The sequence below is a fragment of the Rattus norvegicus genome, chromosome 9, assembly GCF_036323735.1.
Source record: "Rattus norvegicus strain BN/NHsdMcwi chromosome 9, GRCr8, whole genome shotgun sequence".
NCBI classification, from domain to species: Eukaryota; Metazoa; Chordata; class Mammalia; order Rodentia; family Muridae; genus Rattus; species Rattus norvegicus.
In genome coordinates this window covers 83,320,929-83,340,086 of record NC_086027.1, presented here as the reverse complement: position 1 = coordinate 83,340,086, position 19,158 = coordinate 83,320,929, and the positions used below count along the sequence as shown (strand labels likewise).

The window sequence follows — 19,158 nt, the reverse complement described above, 5'->3', positions numbered from 1 at the left end:
GGTTCTGCTAATATAAAACCCTCTTCAAACTTTGTGGTTGTGCACAGCTTTAATCCAAGAGGCAGAGGTAGGTATGTCTCTGTGATCCCAGGGTAGCCTAGTCTACATACTGAATTGCAGAGTTACGTGAGACCGTGAGACCCTTTAAACACAACCAAAACCAAATCAAACCACCCCTACGACGATTTGAATGTACTTGGCCCAGGAATGTATTAGGGTGTGGCCTTGTTGGAGGAAGTATGTCACTGTGGGAGTGGGTTTAAGACCCTCCTCCTCGCTGCCTGGAAGCCAGTCTTCTCCTAGTGACTTTCAGATGATTATGTAGAACTCTCAGCTCCTCCTGCACCACCCCTGCCTGGACACTGCCTTGATAATGGACTGAACCTCTGAACCTGTGAGCCAGCCCCAATTAAACGTTGTCCTTATAAGAGTTGCCTTGGTCATGGTGTCTGTTTACTGCAGTAAAACCTTAAGTAAGACAACTCCTGACCCCCAAAACTTTACCAAATGATTACCATGTTGGAACACAGACTTTTGGATAACATAAATTGGTTTTCCTTGACCATGGCTACATATTTGACTCCTCTTAACCTCTTTGAGGTAAGTTATTTACTGTTAACATTCCTGGAATATCTGGCATTATGGGCTTACAGCACTTCCACAGTGCAGAGCAGAGGATGGGACCCAGGACTTCCTGCTTCCTCAGCCAGCATACTGCCTGCCGCCTTCAGTAAGATTATATTTTTTAAGATTTATTTATTTATTATTTATATGAATACACTGTCACTGTCTACAGACGCACCAGAAGAGGGCATCGGATCTCATTACAGATGGTTGTGAGCCACCATGTGGTTGCTGGGAATTGAACTCGCGACCTCTGGAAGAGCAGTCAGTGCTCTTAACCTCTGAGCCATCTCTCCAGCCCCCAGTAAGATTATTTTTACTTCTCAGTGACACATAGTGAGCTGTTAGTGCAAATACACCAGGAGGCTTGCACAACATTGACATTCCCTGACCTAATGCATCCCTGTCATTAAGTGACACATGACTGATTCCAAGCAGAGCTCAGAGTCTCTGCCTCTGTTTGTATATTTGAAGTTTTCAACTTGAAAAAGGCAGTTAGCTTAAAAGCATAGAATTGTTATTCATCACAGATGTTTTTGTGACTTAAAAATAATTTTTTATGAAATAAAAAGTTTTAAGAATGAATTGATATAAACACAGCACAGCCATGTGATACAATATTGTGCTTCACTGAAACTATTCTTCTGTTGTTTGGTTTTGTTGTGATGGGGATGACACCCAGCTGGGTCTCTCACATGGAAGGCCAGAGATTTACCACTGAGCTACGCCCCTAAACCTAAAGTTGTGCTGAAGATCAGTTAATGACTAAAAAGAAAAAGAAATCAGTGAAATCTGACTAAGTGAAACCAGGGTCAGTAACTGCAACACTTGGGTTGAGGCCGAGTGACAAAGTGCTGGAGACCAGCATGAGGTACATAGCGAGATCGCCCTTTTACTCAGAATATAAGCAAACAAATAAACAAATCAAAAAACAATAACACCTTTTAAGACAATAGGGTTTGCTCTAAAGACCCTAGTGCAAATCGCTGGTATGTAGGCACTGACGACTCATAAGCAGTGCTTCCTACTGGAGTGGGTTCTGGGATTGGTGGAAAGAAGTTATTTTTTTTCCCGTGAGTTGGGGTTTTGTCCTCATCCGCGAGCCAGCGTTGCTTCCAGTAAATGTGAACCACTCACACCTGGCTCGTGGCTGGGGTCTGAAGTGGACCTCAGCGCTCTCTGGCGGCCTCGGGGGGCTGGCGGCTCCTCCCCACTGGCGGCGGAGAGAGACGGGGCGGGGCACGGAGCCCCAGCCCAGCCGAGCTCAGCCCAGTCCTCGCCATCGCCCGGAGGCCCAGGCAGTTCTCAGGGTCCGGAACAGCGCAGGCAAGTGAGGGGGCTGCGGCCGGCGGAGGTGGGAACCCGAGGCCAGCGGGGAATGGAAACGGCCTGGGGCAGCGCTGTGCCTGGGCGTCCGAACTTTTCTGGCATGCGCGGGCCGGCTCCAGTCGTGAACAGAAGCCAGAGTAGAATCCTTTCGTCCTGCCCGTTCTGGTCTTCACTTTCCTTGTGCGCCTGGGCAGGGCATATGGTCGGGGCTTATGGCGCAACCGCATTCGGTGCGCACCCGCAAGCTGACCCGCATCTTGCTGGGTGCCCCAGACAGTGGCTGAGTGGCTTGTTTGTCTGAGAACTTGTCCCCCACTCCGGGGCCCCAGAGTGGCCGTGCTGCAAGTGAGATGGAGGCTGTCATGGTCCTCAGCTGGTGGGGAGAGGGAAGGAGGGAGCCAGTCAGGGGCTTGGGACCCCACTTGGACTGTTCGAGCTTGTCCTGGCGTCTCCAAGCCGCGCAAAGACAGGTGATGAGGATCTAAGGTGAGGGGGAAGGGGAGCCCTAGCGCAGTGAACCCAGTGGGCCAACCTGTAGGTCTAGAGAAGAGACAATTCCTATTCCTAGCCTGGCCTACTCCTTGTCCCTGTTCCTTTGATGACCTTTTTTTTTTTTAAGAGAGAGAGTTTCACTCAGTAGCTCAGTCAAGTCTTGAACTTGTTGCAATACTTCTGCCTCAGATTCTTAAGTGCTGGGACTAAAACAGGTGAAAGCTGTAATCCCCCCCCCCCCCAAAAAACATCCACCCCGCCCCCGTCCCCCTGCCCTCTTTAGGGCAGAGTAAAAATAAAAATGAAACAAGGAAATGGGAAAAAGAAAAACAGGCCGGGAGGACTGGGAGGAAACCAGAACAGGAGGAAGGAAAGGAAGGCTCTCTGCCAGGTAAAGCCTGAACTGTCTTTACCAGGTCCTGTCCCCTGAGGCCTCCTTCCCCAGTCACTCACTCCACTGTGGCCAATGGGTGGTGGTACCCATGGGGTTGGGGGTCAACCTAAAACACCAGATAAGTGGGGATAACTGTCATGGAAGGTCTGTCAGGTGTCTGGTTCTCTGAGACTCTGAAATATTTATCTCAGTGGTGAGCTTTGGTTTCAAAGCTGGTGTCTTTGGCCTGGCCAGTGGTGGCAGGGCCAGCCAGGTGCTTCTTTGTGCTGCTTTGTCTGCCTCAAACAGGCCACCATACTTATCTCCTCCTCATTTGCCCATTCTTACCTCTCCAGTCATGGGGCCCTGGTCTTGGTTTATAGTTTCAAGGGGAAGTGAGACCTTGCTTCAAGGTCTCCTGATCTGTTGTCTGACTTCAGGGCTTCTCATGTAAAACTAAGCAGATCAGAGAGGTAATAACACATTAGTTGGCAAGCATTTGGAGAAGTTCATGAGCTAGGGTAATAGGCACCTAGGCTCAGCTTCCTCGTTAAGAATGGGGGATCCTCAGAGAGAAGCCATCTATAGCAGAGCACCTCCAAACCCAAGACCTCTCACCATGAGCCCTTAAGACAGAGTAGAAGCCCAGGATCGAGTGTGTGGTGGTGCACACCTTTCATGCCAGAGGCTGAGGCAAGAGTGGCCTGAGGTACAGGGCAAGCACCTGCCTCACAAAACAGTAATAACACTGGGGCGCTTCATTCTTTTCAGAAGACAAAGGCAAAAGGAGGACTGAAAGCCAGGCTGCAGACCTGAAGCTAGCCTGGCTATAGAGTGAGACCATAGTTCAACAAGCCACAGTTGAAGGGACATACAATCTTCAGAGGGCCTTCAGTTCTCTTGGGGATGCTGAACAAGAGCAGACCTTGATCGAATCTTCCAGCCTTAACCTAAGACTTTGGGAGTCTAGGCCAAAATGGGACTTGTTTCAAAGGAGGAATAGGAACAAGATGTAGAAGTCCACAGGCCTCTACTTGTCGTGGGCATAATGCATTGGTCATGGAGGGAGGTAAGATGTCTGTCTGTAGGATGGCCAATGCACTTCCCAGGTGATGTTTAGGGATGCTACTTTCCTGGTTCTGTGTTGCCTAGATTTCCTCCAAGCCATGCTGTAAATCCTACCACAGAGGTTCCAGTAGCTGCTGGACCTAAGGGTGGGAGCAGACCCTCCAGGGGATCCTGGCACTCAGCTGATATGAGAACGAGGGCAAGTCTGGTCCTCCTATCCATGGGTTCTTATGGCCCTAGTCTTGAACTTGTCATCTTCCTGCTTGAGCCAGCCTAGTGCTAAGGTTACAGGTGTACATCACCAGGCCCTGTTCGTGTGTGGTTCTTTTTAAAACTTTTATTTACTTATTTGTGTGCGTGGGTGAGTGCATGCATGTGGAGGCCCAGAGGACAACTTGAGGGAGTGAGTCCTCTCCTTTCACTGTGTGGCTTCGAGGGATCCAACTTAGGTTGTCAGGCTTGGCAGCAAGTACCTTAACCTGCTGGTCCACTGCGATGTTTTTGCTTGGTTTTAGTACAACTGTTTTAAGGGACAGGTTGGTGGAAGCATAGGGTTTTAAGAGATGGGTAGAGACATGGGTTTTTCTTAGGGTTAGGTTCTTGTATAATGGGTTGCCTGGGTCAGCATCACACAGGCTGTGAAGAGTGGGAGCATCTTAGGGGGAGAGAGTGAAAGTTAATGGTCACCCTTTTGCCATGTGCTTCGGCCTCTGTATATGCCTTGCACATTACTAGAGGCACCCAGTCAGTGTGTAGATTCCCAGGTGCGTGTGCATGGGGTGGGTATGTCATTCTGCTCTGAAGCTCTCTTATCCTGTTAGCCTGTTTATGCAGAATCAAACTGGCAGGGCTGCAGTGGATTTTGATCTTTCAGCCTAGAATATATTCATCTTACAGATGTAAAAATGAAGCCTGAAAGTTGGAAGTGAGCTACCCCAATTCATGTATTGGGGTCAGTGTCAACACCAGCAGTAGTGCTGGCTGTCATGGAACTTGCTCCCTGCTCCTACACTGGAGACTCAGGCAAAGATGGGAAAAGGAATCCCACTTTTATTGGAGGTGTGACTTCCGTGAGCATCAGAAGTACTTTAACTGCTTACTAATAACTGACCTTACAACTCTTAGGTGGCTCTCTCTTCCTTCCCCACCCCTCTGTGATTTTCCACTGCTGTTTGCTTAATACTCCTGTTCTTCTGCTTGTCTCCCCTCCTAACCTGGAGATAACATAACTGGGGCGGGGCAGGGTGGGACGAGCCTTTGGGTCAAAAATAACAGCAGCTCTGGTAATGGCTTCCTCTTTTTTTCTTTCTTTTAATTGTGAGACGGAGTCTCACTATGTAGGTCTGGCTGTCCAGAAACTCACTATGTAGACCAGGCTGGATTCCAACTCAAGAGATCTGTCTGTCTCTGCCTCCCAGGTACTAGGATTAAAGGCCTGAGCCACGACACCTGGCCTGCTTGCTTGCTCTTCCTTTTCTTTTCTTTTTTAAAGATTTATTTATTTATTACATATAATGTACAATGTAGCTGTCTTCAGACACACCAGAAGAGGGCATCAGATCTCATTACAGATGGTTGTGAGCCACCATGTGGTTGCTGGGATTTGAACTCAGGACCTCTGGAAGAGCAGTCAGTGCTCTTAACCACTGAACCATCTCTCCAGCCTTTATTTTTTTCCTTTCTTTTCCTTTCTCTCTCTCTTTTCTTTTCCTTTCCTTTCCTTTCCTTTCCTTTCCTTTCCTTTCCTTTCCTCTCTCTCTCCCCCCCTCCCTCCCTCCCTCTCTTTCTTTCTGTTTTTCAAGACAGGGTTCCTCTATGTAGTGCTGGCTGTCATGGAACTTGCTTTGTAGACAAAGCTGGCCTCGAACTCAGAGATCTGTCTGCCTTTGAGTGCTGGGATTAAAGGAGTACGCACCACCACCTGGCCTTCTTTCTTTATAAGCATACCAAGGCCACCCTAACTGGTGATGTGCCTGGGATCTTACAACCCCACAGTACAATTCTGTCCTCAAAGATAAGGGTGATGGAGACGCTGCTGGATTGGGCCTTCCCATATTCTCTAGGGCTTGGCTTTCTGCTTCTGTGGATCCAGAGTTAAGGACTCTTGAGGTAGGAGCTGAGGAGTGGCCTGGACTCTGGAGTAATGGGGTTGGCAGGATAAGCAAGAAATAATGAGGGAACTGGAGAGGGTGCTGTATTCTGGTAACTGTGGCTCTTTTGCTGAGCTTTCAGGTACTGGGCCAGGCTGGGAAGGAAATTTCTAAATTCCTTAACACATACCCCTCCCCCAAGATAGCATCTCACTACCATCTCCTGGCTGGCCTGGAACTTGCTATGTAGAACACGCTGGCCTTGAACTCACAGAGGTCCCCCTGCCTCTGCTAGAATTAGAGGCATGAAGTACCAAATTCTTGGCCAACAGGGCCTGTCCTGGGCTGGAACTCTTGGGTTTCCTGATTGTAGCTGACATCAGTGTTTGCATCCCTCTACTTCACATCTGATCCTGAGGCCATAAGAGTACGGTGTGGATTCTGGGTTCCTGGGTGCTTCCTTCACTTCTCTGCCCAGTGGCTATGTGCTGGGATGGGAGGTGTTTTCTTAGGGTGAATGGAGGGAAGAGGCTAGACATGGAGACCTGGTTATGGGGTGGGGCTTCCTGAGATGCACGCTGAGCAATTCTTTCCATTCTGGTCTGGGCATCAGTTTCTGGCATTCAGGTAGGCAAAGCTGCCTGGACTGCTCTTTTCTGTCCTTCCCTCCAGACACACCCTCTTGCTTGTAACCCCAGTAGCTCAGTCTTCTAGCTACAGATTCCAGACATTTTATATGCCACAGGAGAGCTGGAGCCAGAGTCTAACCTCCTCAGCAAGCCAGGTACAGAGCCGGTCCCTGAGACAACCAGGATGTAGTAGGGAACAGCCTCCCCAGATTCTACACTGAAAACCTTGGCCACCCACAAATCCTGCTGTCTGGGCCTAGTACACACTGCTGCCGCCACTGTGACTGAGTCAGGGAGAGCCTTGGGTTTTCTCTGATGTGTATGGATTACCTGAGAAAAAAGTACAAGTCTAGGCATGGAACTACGAGGATGGGGCAGTCTGGACACTGATCACAAGCTGGTGTTTGCTCAGAGACACTGGATGCCTTCTCAACTTAGGAAAATGCTCAGTTCTTTGTGGTCCCTGGAGCCTGTGAAGCCCTCACAGCCTTGGGTGCAGAAGACCCGACTCCGCCTTATCTGTACTCTGTCTCCAGGTCTCTTTTCTGCCCTTGTCCCTCTTCCTACTTCTTTCCTTCTCTAGTCCCCATGCCTCAGGCTGGCTAAAGAATGACTGACCACTTCCTTTAGGGCAATGCTAGCCCCAGACCTCAGCCCTAGTGGAAGGCTTGGTGGAAGGGTCCTCATGGAGGCCATGCAGGAGCTGGGGCCTGCTTAAAAGCCACATTGGGGGCTCTGGGTTCCAGAGGTTCTTGTTGGTCTGACAGGTATTGTCCATGCTGTGGCTTAGTGGTGAGTGAGGCAGAGGCTGGCAACTTTCTGGCTGGTACAAAACAAGAGTTTTACTCTCTTGCACCCAGGGTCAGACAGCCAGGATTGTGTTGTAGCCTAGGATCAACTTGTCTCAAGTGGGTGGGTGTCTCTGACATTTTGAGTCTCCGTGTGCTGATGGATGGGATCGGAGTGCACTGTGGAGGGCTGAATTGTTAGGGATCCAATTCTGTGTAATCCTGCTATTACCACTGGAGGATCTGAGCCAAAGCCATGGGAAATGGCTGAGAAATCGGAAACAGATAGACTATCCAAATAAGGACTCAAAAAGGACATCAGAGTCAGCCTGGGGGTAAGCCTTGACTTCGTTATACCCTGGTGAGGTATCCCTGGCCAACTTTCTTCACTTCCCTAAATCTCGGTGTCTCTGTAATAGCAATGTTCCCCTGCTGGCATGCTCTACGGAGGTAGTGAAGTCACAACTGAAAACAGAGTATCCCTGGCTAGGCTGGGCACTGTTCTAAGAGCTCAGGCCTCTCTTTCCTTTTCTTTTTAAATTAATTTATTTTTATTTTATGTGCATTGGTGTTCTGCCTGCCTGTATGTCTGTGTGAGGGTGCCAGATCTCCTGGTGTAACTGGTATTACATACAGTTGTAAGCTGCCATGTGAATGCTGGGACTTGAACCCAGGTCCTCTGGAAGAGCATCCAGTGCTCTTAGCTGCTGAGCCATCTCTCCAGCCCGCTGTGTATATTCTCCCTTAATTTTTACGGTTCCTTGGGAGGCACTGTTAACTGGTGTTGAACGTCTTCCAGGTGAGGACCCTGGTTCAAAAGGGCAGGTGGTGGAGGACTCAGAGAACTATGCTGGGATCAGGCAGGTTCACTGGCAAATTCCTCTGACTACCAGCATGACTGGGCAGGGACAGGGAGTACTGGAGGGAGGCCCATGAGTCAGCAGCTGAGCTACCCTAGACCCTGGAGCCCCATCCCAGGTAGTGAGTCACTGTGGCCTCTCACTTGGGAAGAGGGAGGGGCCCCTGCATGCTGAACAAAAGGCAGAGGCCCTGCGTGGTCAGTTTCCCAGGGTCACAGTCAGCTGTTAGAGCCATCATTGAGCCCTGAGATCACTCAACTACCCCATTTCACACAAACCTTGTGAGAGTGAAGGGCCAGGTCATTGTGACATCATGGCTTGGGACTCTGACAACAGGGCTTTTCCTGGCAGTGCCTTTTAGGACTGTTTAACCATCAGCCTGCACCACCATCCCAATGGAGGATGTCAGATAGATCTAGATTACTGAAATAAGGGCTATAATGAAATGACAGGCACCTCTATACCAAAGGTAACCTGCTTTGTCCCTCTTCCCATCCACCAGGATGCCACCCTTTCTATGGACTCGGAAGGGGCTGTGGAGAGGGAGGGGCAGGGTTTAGGAGAACAAGGCTTTTGCTCCAAAGGTTGGAGCAGGAAAGACCTGCTTCCTTTATCTTGCTTGTGATTGCTCTGTCCTTTTATAGACTCAGGACTCTCCAAACCAGTTCCAGTGGCTGATCTTAGACTCTCCACTCCGAGTGTCATTTACCCTGCTGCTTTGCCCCCTCCTCCCCCAGTGCCTGACTCCCATGCTTCCCTGCCCGGCTCACTTCTCACACCCTTACTGTCTAGAAGGGCTTTCTTTTCTCTGGGGAGATGAAGAACAGCTTTCCTCAGTGTGACCTTCTCAGAGACCTGGCCTGTTACTCGATCTTGACTGATTTCCCTCTGAATAAATCCTGTTGAGAGGAGATGTGAACGTCCTCTATTTGATCTCTGAGCTGCACTGGGTGCCCTGGAAAGAGAAGCTGGGACTCTCCTCCTTCCAGCAGCAGCTCTGAAGGTGCGGCTGACCTGGATCTGCGAGTCTTTCCTGTAGAGCAGGGGTAACTCTGTCACAGGGTGACATGGGAAGGGGTGGTTTTAGGAAAGAAGTAAGGACACACTCCCTTAGCTTGTCTCCTAAGCCATATCTAGATGCGCCTGTCATTTCATTATGAGCCCACAGGCTGTGATGGACTTGGCAGAGGAGGCCTAGAGGACAGCAAAGAAAGAAGGACACGGGGTTGGGGATTTAGCTCAGCGGTAGAGCGCTTGCCTAGCAAGCACAAGGCCCTGGGTTCGGTCCCCAGCTCCGAAAAAAAGGGAAAAAAAAAAAAAAAAAGAAGGAAGGACACATACTACACACCCCAAGGCCTCCATTCGGGGTGTGTTCCTAACCGCTGGCTCGAGGACTGTGTGCGCTGGGCCTTGAGCTCACTTGAAGTGAATCTAGTGCCTGGAGCTTCCCAGCAAGCTGCCGGGCTCTCCTGTCAGAGGCATCCCATCCTGTGCTCTCACTTGTCAGTTTGCTTTCCTTGCCCCTCCTTGCCACTGCTGCTGGGAAGACTCTAGAGACCCCTTTCCATGGAGCTCCGGAGCACTGTTTACTCCCTGGCAGGACCCATGAAGGGAGCAGCAGGCACAGGCTGCCACATGCCTCTGTGATGGATGAGAACTGGAGAGTCCTGTCTCCTGCCTGCCCTGCCCCTCCCTCTCGGGCCTGGCAGTTCTGGCACAGTGGTGGGATTGTTTTCTTCCTCCTCTTTCCTGCCCAGCTTCTAGCTTGGCTCCACCCTGTATCTGGCCCTCATGCCAGCTGCTCCAGCCAGCTGCTAGGGGGCTGGGTTGACCCCATAGGGGTCCTAGCTGGCCAGCCCTGTGACTCACCAGGAAGCTCTTCTAGGGGCCATGTAGCTTCTTCCCTGGTTCTGCTGTCAAGCCAGCACTGCAAGGTTTCCTTAAAGGAGAACAGGGAGTTCCTGCCATTCTCTTCTGATGCTCAGCTGTGTGCTGGCTGGTTGGCTGACTAATCCCCACTCCTACTCTCCTGTGGCAGGGAAGGGGAGGCCCCAGATAAAGGCTACTGTGAGAGATGATAGAAGCCCAGGGCTGGCCCAGTGGGGTGGTGGCCTGTGGGCAGTGAGTGGCATGTGTAAGCTACAGACATAGCCTAGAAAGGAGCAAGGGTGGAGTGAGCAGCCAGGAACTCATGACTGATTGCTTGTTTCCTATTGCAGGTCCCAGAAGCTAGGGTTTCCCCTCAGCCCTTGAGTGGCCATGTCCAATCCCACTGCCCCACCTCCCTATGAGGACCACAACCCCCTGTACCCTGGCCGTCCACCTCCTGGGGGCTACGGACAGCCGTCTGTCCTGCCTGGTGGTTACCCTGCCTACCCCGCCTACCCTCAACCTGGTTACGGGCACCCTGCTGGCTACCCACAGCCGATTCCTCCTGTCCATCCAATGCCCATGAACTACGGTGAGTCATGGAGGGTGGCTTGGGGGGGACAAGGTGGAGCTTGGGGCTGAGGAAGCCTTCATTCCCTTTGATACCCTTTCCTCTTCCTGTCCTACCTTCCCCTTAACCTGCTCTTCTCTCCAGTCACTTGCTGGCCTCTGTACAGTAAGGAGACTGGGGCCTTAAGACATCCACCAGAGCTTATACCCAGAGACGGTAGCTGGGGAAGTAATGGCTGCTGAGTGGTTGCCTAAAGACCATTTCTGTTGTTTACCAAGGCTGTTGCCCCTGTGTGGGCGCCATGTCTTCCTTAGGAACCCTAAGCACTCTTTTTTTTAATATCCTAGGGCTGACACATCTCCATCCTTTATATACAGTCTGATTTTTGCCAACAGCCAAAATGTCATGGTTGGTCTATCAAGGTGAGGTTAGACTATATAGTAAGCCTCTTCTCCTGGGGGTGGATTTTGCATTTCTTTTTGGTATGAGAGACTGAACTCAAGGTCATTACATGTTAAGCATATGCTCTGCCTATGAGCTGTACCTCAACTCCTTCTGGGTAGATTTTGGAAGTAGTTCCCAAAGAGGCATCCGTGGAATGTTGGTGGCTTGCAGTAGCCTCAGTGTCCCAGAGCCAGTGAGTGTATGGCCAGCTCTTACTGGACATGTATTCTGAGGCAGATCTTAAGATATCACAGGTGACCACTGTGTATCGTGAAGCCTGCTGTAGACCATAGCCCGTGCCCTCCTGTACCCACTTTCTGTGTAGTCTTCCCCTCTTTTTCCTCTGGCCCTCTACTCCCAAGGCCACTGCTCTGCCAGGCAGTTCCACTCCCTAGATATCAGCTGCTTCCCTAGATGGTGATACCACTATCCTGTCTCCAAATATGCAGGCTGGGCACAGAGCCTGCAGCAGATGTCTGCTGACCGAACAGCTCTTTCTCACCTAAGCCTAGCTGGGGTCCCTCCCAGGGTGCCTAGAGAACTTGACCTTGATAAGAGTGTGAGTTACAAGTGTGTCTTTTGGACGGAGGTACCTGAGCCTTGCTTTGAGACAGGGAGGCCAGGGCTGCTTTGAGATGGAGGCTATGTGTCCTAGGTTCCCAGTTGGTTTGATGTTATCTCCTCTGATCCTAGGCCATGACTATAGTGAGGAGGAGAGAGCAGGAAGTGACAGCTTTGGTCCTGGAGAATGGGATGACCGGAAAGTCCGACATACCTTCATCCAAAAGGTGAGAAATGGGCTGAGGCCTAGGGGAGGTCTAGGAGCAGGTACATATTCCACGTAAGTATTTTAGCTGCCTACCTCTGCACCTTCCTCAAAGGGATCCCCCAGGATCCCCCAGAGGGCCAGGAAACAGCTGGAGTGGCAGAGGGGTCCCTTCCAGGCCAGACTGCAGCCACGGAAGATTCTCTAAGGACCCGAAAAGTGGAGCCTTCTAAATTACTGTTGTTTATCTTTTCAAGACTGGTTTTATTTTGAATTAAGGTGTGTGTGTGCACGCGTGCGTGCACGCACGCGTGTGCCTGTGAACACATGTGAGCTCAGTATCCGAGGAATCCAGAAGAAAGCATCAGATCTCCTGGAGCTAAAGTTGGATATAGTTAATTATGAGCTGCCTGGTGCTGTTTCTGGGACCTGAACTCAGGTCCATGAGCAATATGTGTTCTTAAGCACTGAGCCTTTCAAGCTAAGAGGAGGCTGCTGTAGCACTAACACGATGGGGGTGAGGGAGGTGGGCAGAGGCCTTGGTGCTGGCTGTCCTTCGGGAAGAGGCTAGGATGAGATGTGAGCTGTCCCTGCCGTTTGCTCTAGGTGTACTGCATCATTTCTGTCCAGCTGCTCATCACTGTGGCCATCATTGCTGTCTTCACCTTTGTGTGAGTCTCTCCTTTTCCCAGCCTGGGTACCTGCTGGCTGCCCATGGAGGGGTGGCTGTCAGCTGGAGGCAGACAACCACCGTATGACTCCTTTCTCGGCATCCTCTGCTTCACAGGGAACCAGTCAGTGAATATGTGAGGAGCAATGTGGCGGTGTACTACGTGTCCTAGTGAGTACAGGGTGCTGCTGGGATGGGAGGGGACAGGAGGCAGCTGACCAGCTTTGTTTAGGGCAGAATTATGCCCTAGGAGAGAGGGCTGCCCAGAAACTGTACCAGTCTCCAGGCAGGGGCAGAACGACGACTTGAGAAGTAACATCAAGGAGTGCTAGGACAGGACAGGACCAGGCAGACATGTGGTGATGGAATGCAGATTTCATGGTGCTGCCCAGGCTCTCTCTGATCACCCTGCACTGCCTTCAGATCCAAACCTTGTTTCAGGCTTCTCAGCACTCTTGCTGAGACAATCTTGCCTTTGCTTCCTACAAAGAAAGAAGCTTGTCAAAAAGCCCAGGGTGCTGAATGCCGCTCCTATTGGGCTCAGAGCAGGCTGGGGGAGGGGAGGGGTGTTCTGGCCTATAGCTATGTCCTGTCTCTTCCTCCAGTGCTGTCTTCATTGTCACCTACCTGATCCTTGTCTGCTGCCAGGGACCCAGGTGAGTGTTGGAGACTCTGACAAGAGGAGGGTAGAAAGTAGGACAGAGACAAAGCATTATAAGAGGAAAAGGGTTTGCATAGTGGAGAGAGATCTACAATGACTACCTATGAGGGACAGGAGGCAGTAATGTTACAGAGGAATATGTGATGTCCACCTGGCTATATCTCTTACAAGATATGTAAGAATCATATATACAAGATATGGACCATTTTGAGCATTAACAGAAAAGAAAATCAAAGGAGGCGGGAGTGGGGGAGCAAGATGCCTCAACAGGTAAAGGTGCTTTCCACCACGCCTAGTGATCTGAGTTTGAGGTCCGAGACCTACATGTTGGAAGGAAAATGACTCCCACAAGCTGTCCTCTGACCTCCATGTGTGCTGTGGTGCATATGTACATGTACACACACACACACACACACACACACACACACACACACAAATTAAAAACACAAAAGGGAAAGTTACTACATTCCTATCAGGAAGAACTCAAGGTTCAGAGAGATTTTGTGACTTTGTCACAGTTACACAGGGGACACGAGGGCTGTAAACAAGTCCTGGCCATGCTGTCTCCACAGGGAAGGACTGGGTCAGATTATCCTTGTGTAAATACCCGAGTACCCTCCTTAAGGAAAGGAAAGACTTATTTCTCTGGAGCTAAGGACTTCCTTCTGTTAAGACTTGATGGACTCGGGCTGGAGAGATGGCTCAGCGGTTAAGAGCACCCGACTGCTCTTCCAGAGGTCATGAGTTCAAATCCCAGCAACCACATGGTGGCTCACAACCATCTGTAAAGAGATCCGATGCCCTCTTCTGGTGTATCTGAAGACAGCTACAGTGTACTTATATATAATAAATAAATAAATAAATCTTTAAAAAAAAAAAAAAAAAGACTTGATGGACTCAAGGCAAGTAAAGGTAACCAGGGTCTTTCTCTCTCCCCCTCTTCCTCTTCCTCTCCAGACGCCGATTCCCATGGAACATTATCCTGCTAACCATCTTTGTAAGTCTAGAAGGGAAATGGGAGACCTACCCCTGGGAAGGGTTGGGGACACCCTTGTGGAAAGATGTCCTTGCCTGGCCTGCTCTTGCTTTCCTCTGTAGCTGTTCTTGCCAATTCAGTCACATCGACCCCCAGCTCTGGCAGGACCATGGCAATCACAGTGTTGGGGCTGGAACTTAAGAGCCATACTCAATAGCCCATGCTATTCTTAACTGTTTACCTCATTCTCATTCCCTCAGACTTTGGCTTTGGGCTTTATGACAGGCGCTATTTCCAGGTATGTTCAGAGGTGATCCTCCATGCCCTTGGGGAGGGAATGTATGGAGGCCTGGGTGGACTATGGGTACAATCCTGAACACAGGGAGTCTCTACTTATGGCTTATGCCTCTGGCCCATCTCAATGCTTCCTTTTCCCTAGTATGTATGAAACCAAAGCTGTCATCATTGCTATGATCATCACTGCCGTGGTATCCATTTCTGTCACCATCTTCTGCTTTCAGACTAAGGTGAGGATGGGGAAGGCTATTCCCTGGCCACCCTGCCTTTTTTTTTTTTTTAATTTTTTATTACATATTTCTTTACTTACATTTCAAAGGTTACTCCCCTTCCCGGTTTCCTGTCCATAAGCCCCCATTCTCTCCCCTCCCCCTCCCCCATATGGGTGTTCCCCTTATACATCCCTCTTATTGCCCTTCCCCATATTTCCCTGCACTGGGGCGGGGGTCCAACCTTGGCAAGACCAAGGGCTTTCCCTTCCACTGGTGCCCCAACAAGTCTACTCTCTGCTACATATGCAGTTGGAGCCCTGGGTCAGTCCATGTATAGTCTTTTGTTAGTGGTTTAGTCCCTGGAAGCTCTGGTTGGTTGGCATTGTTGTTCTTATAGGGTTGCAAGCTCCTTCAACTCTTTCAATACTTCCTCTAATTCCCCCCAAGGGGGTCCTATTCTCAGTTCATTGGTTTGTTGCTAGCATTGACCTCTGTATTGGACATGCTGTGGATGTGTCTCTCAGGAGAGATCCAGTCCCTTTCCGCATGCATTTTTTAGCTTCGTCAATCTTGTCTAGTTTTGGTGGCTATATCTATCTATCTATCTATCTATCTATCTATCTATCTATCTATCTATCTATCTATCTATCTATCTATGGGCCACATGAGGGACAGGCTCTGGATGGCCATTCCTTGAGTTGCTGCTCTAAACTTTGCTTCCATATCCCCTCCTATGAATATTTTCCCCCTTTTAAGAAGGAGTGGGAACATCTGCATTTTGGTCACCCTTCTTCTTGAGCTTCCTGTGGTCTGTAGATTGCATCATGGGTAATTTGAGCTTTTTGGCTAATATCCACTTATCAATGAGTGCATACCAAGTGTGTTTTTTTGTGATTGTGTAACCTAACTCAGGATGATTTTTTTTCTTTTTTTTAAGATTTATTTATTCTATATAAGTACATTGTAGCTGTCTTCAGACACACCAGAAGAGGGCATCAGATCTCATTTCAGATGGTTGTGAGCCACCATATGGTTGCTGGGATTTGAACTCAGGACCTCTGGAAGAGCAGTCAGTGCTCTTAACCACTGAGCCATCTCTCCAGCCCACTGAGCCATTTCTCCAGCCTGATATTTTCTAGTTCATTCCATTTGCCTATGACTTTCATGAAGTCACTGTTTTATAGCTGAGTAGTACTCCATTGTGTAGATATACCACATTTTCCGTATCTATTCCTCTGTTGAAGGGCATCTGGGTTCCTTCCAGCTTCTGGCTATTATAAATAAGGCTGCTATGAACATAGTGGAACATGTGTCTTTGTTGTATGTTGGAGCATCTTTTGGGTATATGCCCAAGAGAGGTATAGCTGGGTCCTCAGGTAGTGTAATATTTAATTTTCTGAGGAACCTCCAGACTGATTTCCAGAGTGGTTGTACCAGTCTGCAATCCCACCAACAAAGGAGGAGTGTTCCTCTTTCTCCTCATCCTCGCCAGCATCTGCTGTCACCTGAGTTTTTTATCTTAGCCATTCTGACTGCCATCCTGCCTTCTTACACACACACACACACACACACACACACACACACACACACACACACACACCTCTGGGTTTGGTATTGGGTAGGCATGGGAGGGCCCAGACCCTTGCAGACCAGATTTCCTTAGCCTAATCTGCTCCCATGTCTTTACTTGTTGGGTTGCTTCCTGTATGGTATGGCTCCTTAGCATGTCACTGCTACTGCCATGCCTCCAGGAGCAGCACTAAGACTCCCCAGCTGGGGCTCAGAGTCAGTCCTCTGGGATACTAAGGATGGCAGTTATCTGACAGGTGCCTTTCTCTCCCTTTCTGCTAGGTGGACTTCACCTCATGTACAGGCCTCATCTGTGTGCTGGGAATAGTGTTGGCAGTAACCGGTGCTGTCACAAGCGTAGTGCTGTTTTTTGAATATGTGAGTGTCCTGACACAAGGGCAGGTAGAACCCAGGCAGTAGACTTCCTGTGGAGCAGGGGCGGGCTCTGGCTCACACAGCTCTCCACTGGCCAGTGTGGGCACCAACACAATACCGTCCTTTTGGGTTAAGGTATAATAGATTTCTCTCAGAAAGGTAGGAAACCATAGCCCCTTAGGTCCTGGATAGCACCACTCAGTTCCTACAGGAAGTGGTAGTTAGCCAAGACCAGGTTCTGTGAGACAAACCAACCAAGTGAGACAGGACCCACTCAAGCCTGGATGGAAGGGGCCCTAGGATTGGTTCTGGTGCCTTCTTTGCTTCCAGTCAGCTAAGTGCAGTGCATAGGGCTGGAGGGAAAGGATCAGGATGAGAGGTGCTGCCCCCCTCACCATGGCTGGTCCTGGCTGGTCCACAGGCACCTGGCAGTAATGTTGAGCAGGGTGGCAGGTTGCTGAAGGGCTTCTCTAACTGTCTCTAGGGTGGGCCGTAGGAGCCAGGGACATGGGCTACTGGGAGCTCACTGCTACAGGCTCTTCAAACAGCATGCACTGGGCTTGTCCCTCATAAACTCTACTCAGTTGCCTTGTTTCCAGGACTTAGAATAGCTTTCAGTTTGGCTGACGTTATGTGGACATTATGGGACAGACAGCCATTGCAGTCTCTGGCAGATAACATATATTCTCAGTTCCTCCTAGGATCTAGAGGTAGGATGGGGGATCCTGGAGAGGTAACTTCCTTACCTCCCTGCTCTGTAGTTGGAGTCCCAGGGCCTGCTAGGGTCATGCTTTGCTTAGCTGCCTAATGCCATACTGTGCTATTTCACAGATTTACTGGCTCCACATGGTCTACGCAGGTCTGGGGGCCATCTGTTTCACCCTGGTAAGTCTGTCCCTCTTCTAGGATGGGAGCTGAGATGGTGGCCTTTAGGCAGCTTGGGAGGTGGGGAGGAGCCATAGACAATTGTTTTCTTCCTTATTATGTTGGTGTTTTACAAGTTTCTGGCACCCCTACTGTGTTCTGTTCCTATTGCTGGCTGGGTGACAGCTGTGTGTCAGTCTTTGGTAGACAAGTGGACTGCTCAAGGGCAGACACCATGTATCATACTACTCCTCAATGACTCCCTTAGCGAGCTATATGGCTGGTCCAGGACACTGTGCTGGCAGGAAATGAACCCTGGACTCTGAGCTCCCAGTCACTCATGTCTGGTTTCCCTGCAGTTCCTGGCTTATGACACGCAGCTGGTCCTGGGGAACCGGAAGCATACCATCAGCCCAGAGGACTACATCACAGGCGCCCTGCAGATCTACACAGATATAGTCTACATCTTCACCTTTGTGCTCCAGCTTGTAGGAAATCGAGACTGAGACAGAGAGGGAGAGAGATGTCCCTTTCACTGGCCTGGGACTCACATTGTCTCCCCTCAAGTAATCTGCTCAGTTTCCTCTCCGTCCTGGGGATGGGAGGGTCTCTGGCTGTGTTCTGTGAGAGCCATGAGTGCTGGGGTTACTGGCACCTCTTGCCCTTGGTGGGCTTGATAAGAACTAGATTGAAGGTGTTTCTCCTTCCCTTCACCCACAATGAGTATGCACCAAACTTTTCATGTGTGTGTGTGTGTGGAGGGGGAGTAGGGAGCCGGTGAACACAGGAGCTCTGAGGTGAAGAGGGTCCTCTCCCACCTCGGCCACAGGGTTCTAGGCTAGGAGCTGGAGCTGTTTCCCTCCTGGATCCAATAAAGCCAGATGCTTCACCTCTAGCTCCAGTGCTCATAGGCCACTTATGCTGTCTGAACTCTTTAGGCTTGGCATCTCTTAGCTTTAGAAGCTAGAAGAGATCTGTGCCCTGGGGTCTCTCTGTTCCAACCCCATCTTCCAGTAACACGTATCCATTATTTATCTGGGCTAGGGGAAAAGACAGTGAGCAAAGACAGTATGGGGGGAGAGTAGCACAGAATGGTGTCCCCCTGACTGGCACCCATCTTGGCTACCATCCAGGTCCAAAGTGCTTGAGGCCTTCTGAGGCTTTTAAAATCTGACCTAGAGGGACCTCCTACTTTGCTTTGACACACAGAGGTGGAGGTCAGCAAGTAAGGTGGATTGTGGGATGAGTGGGGACAGGGAAAGTGCCTTGGGTGCCCCTCTGGTTTGAGAAACTGAAACGTACTCTGGTATGTAGCAACCTTCCTCCCCAACACAAGTTCAATCTGTTCTGTGTTCCTACTGGGAGATTTTAGACTAAAACCCCTCTTCAAGCCAGCTGCTGTTTCTCTGTAATCCAAGTGCCTCCAACTGGCACCATGGTGGGGATAGAAGCCAGTTTATCAGGTGGAGTAGAAACCTTATTAGCCCAAGGACATAGTTCAGAGCTATTCTGTCCAGTACTTGATTCTGAATCTAATACAAAGGGACGCAACTAGAAATATAATAAAGTTCTATGTTTGGCAAGAAGACCCTGAGTATCTGTGGCTTTCCTAACTGTAAGGTGGTGGCTTT

General features: G+C 50.0%; 2 protein-coding genes across 8 annotated transcripts in view; one reads left to right on the top strand and one right to left on the bottom strand.

Annotated features, from left to right (window-relative positions):
* Pnkd (PNKD metallo-beta-lactamase domain containing) overlaps positions 1-19,158 on the bottom strand; it is a 68,507-nt gene that overhangs the window by 46,177 nt on the left and 3,172 nt on the right. The window lies entirely within an intron of this gene.
* Tmbim1 (transmembrane BAX inhibitor motif containing 1) lies at positions 1,618-19,115 on the top strand. Of its 7 annotated transcripts, none has more exons than XM_039083668.2 (13): positions 5,165-8,722; positions 8,898-9,299; positions 10,473-10,714; positions 11,831-11,925; positions 12,510-12,574; positions 12,691-12,744; positions 13,179-13,229; positions 14,192-14,231; positions 14,471-14,508; positions 14,650-14,737; positions 16,571-16,666; positions 17,495-17,548; positions 17,887-19,113. In XM_039083668.2, the coding sequence occupies exons 3-13, from the start codon at positions 10,513-10,515 to the stop codon at positions 18,031-18,033; spliced, it is 930 nt and encodes a 309-aa protein (XP_038939596.1). In that variant the 5' UTR covers positions 5,165-8,722; positions 8,898-9,299; positions 10,473-10,512; the 3' UTR covers positions 18,034-19,113. The 7 variants fall into 7 exon arrangements, with proteins under 7 accessions (XP_038939597.1, NP_001007714.1, XP_038939596.1 ...); XM_017596479.3 differs by having other exon boundaries at positions 5,166-8,722; positions 9,046-9,256; XM_017596477.3 differs by having other exon boundaries at positions 5,166-8,722; positions 8,898-9,256.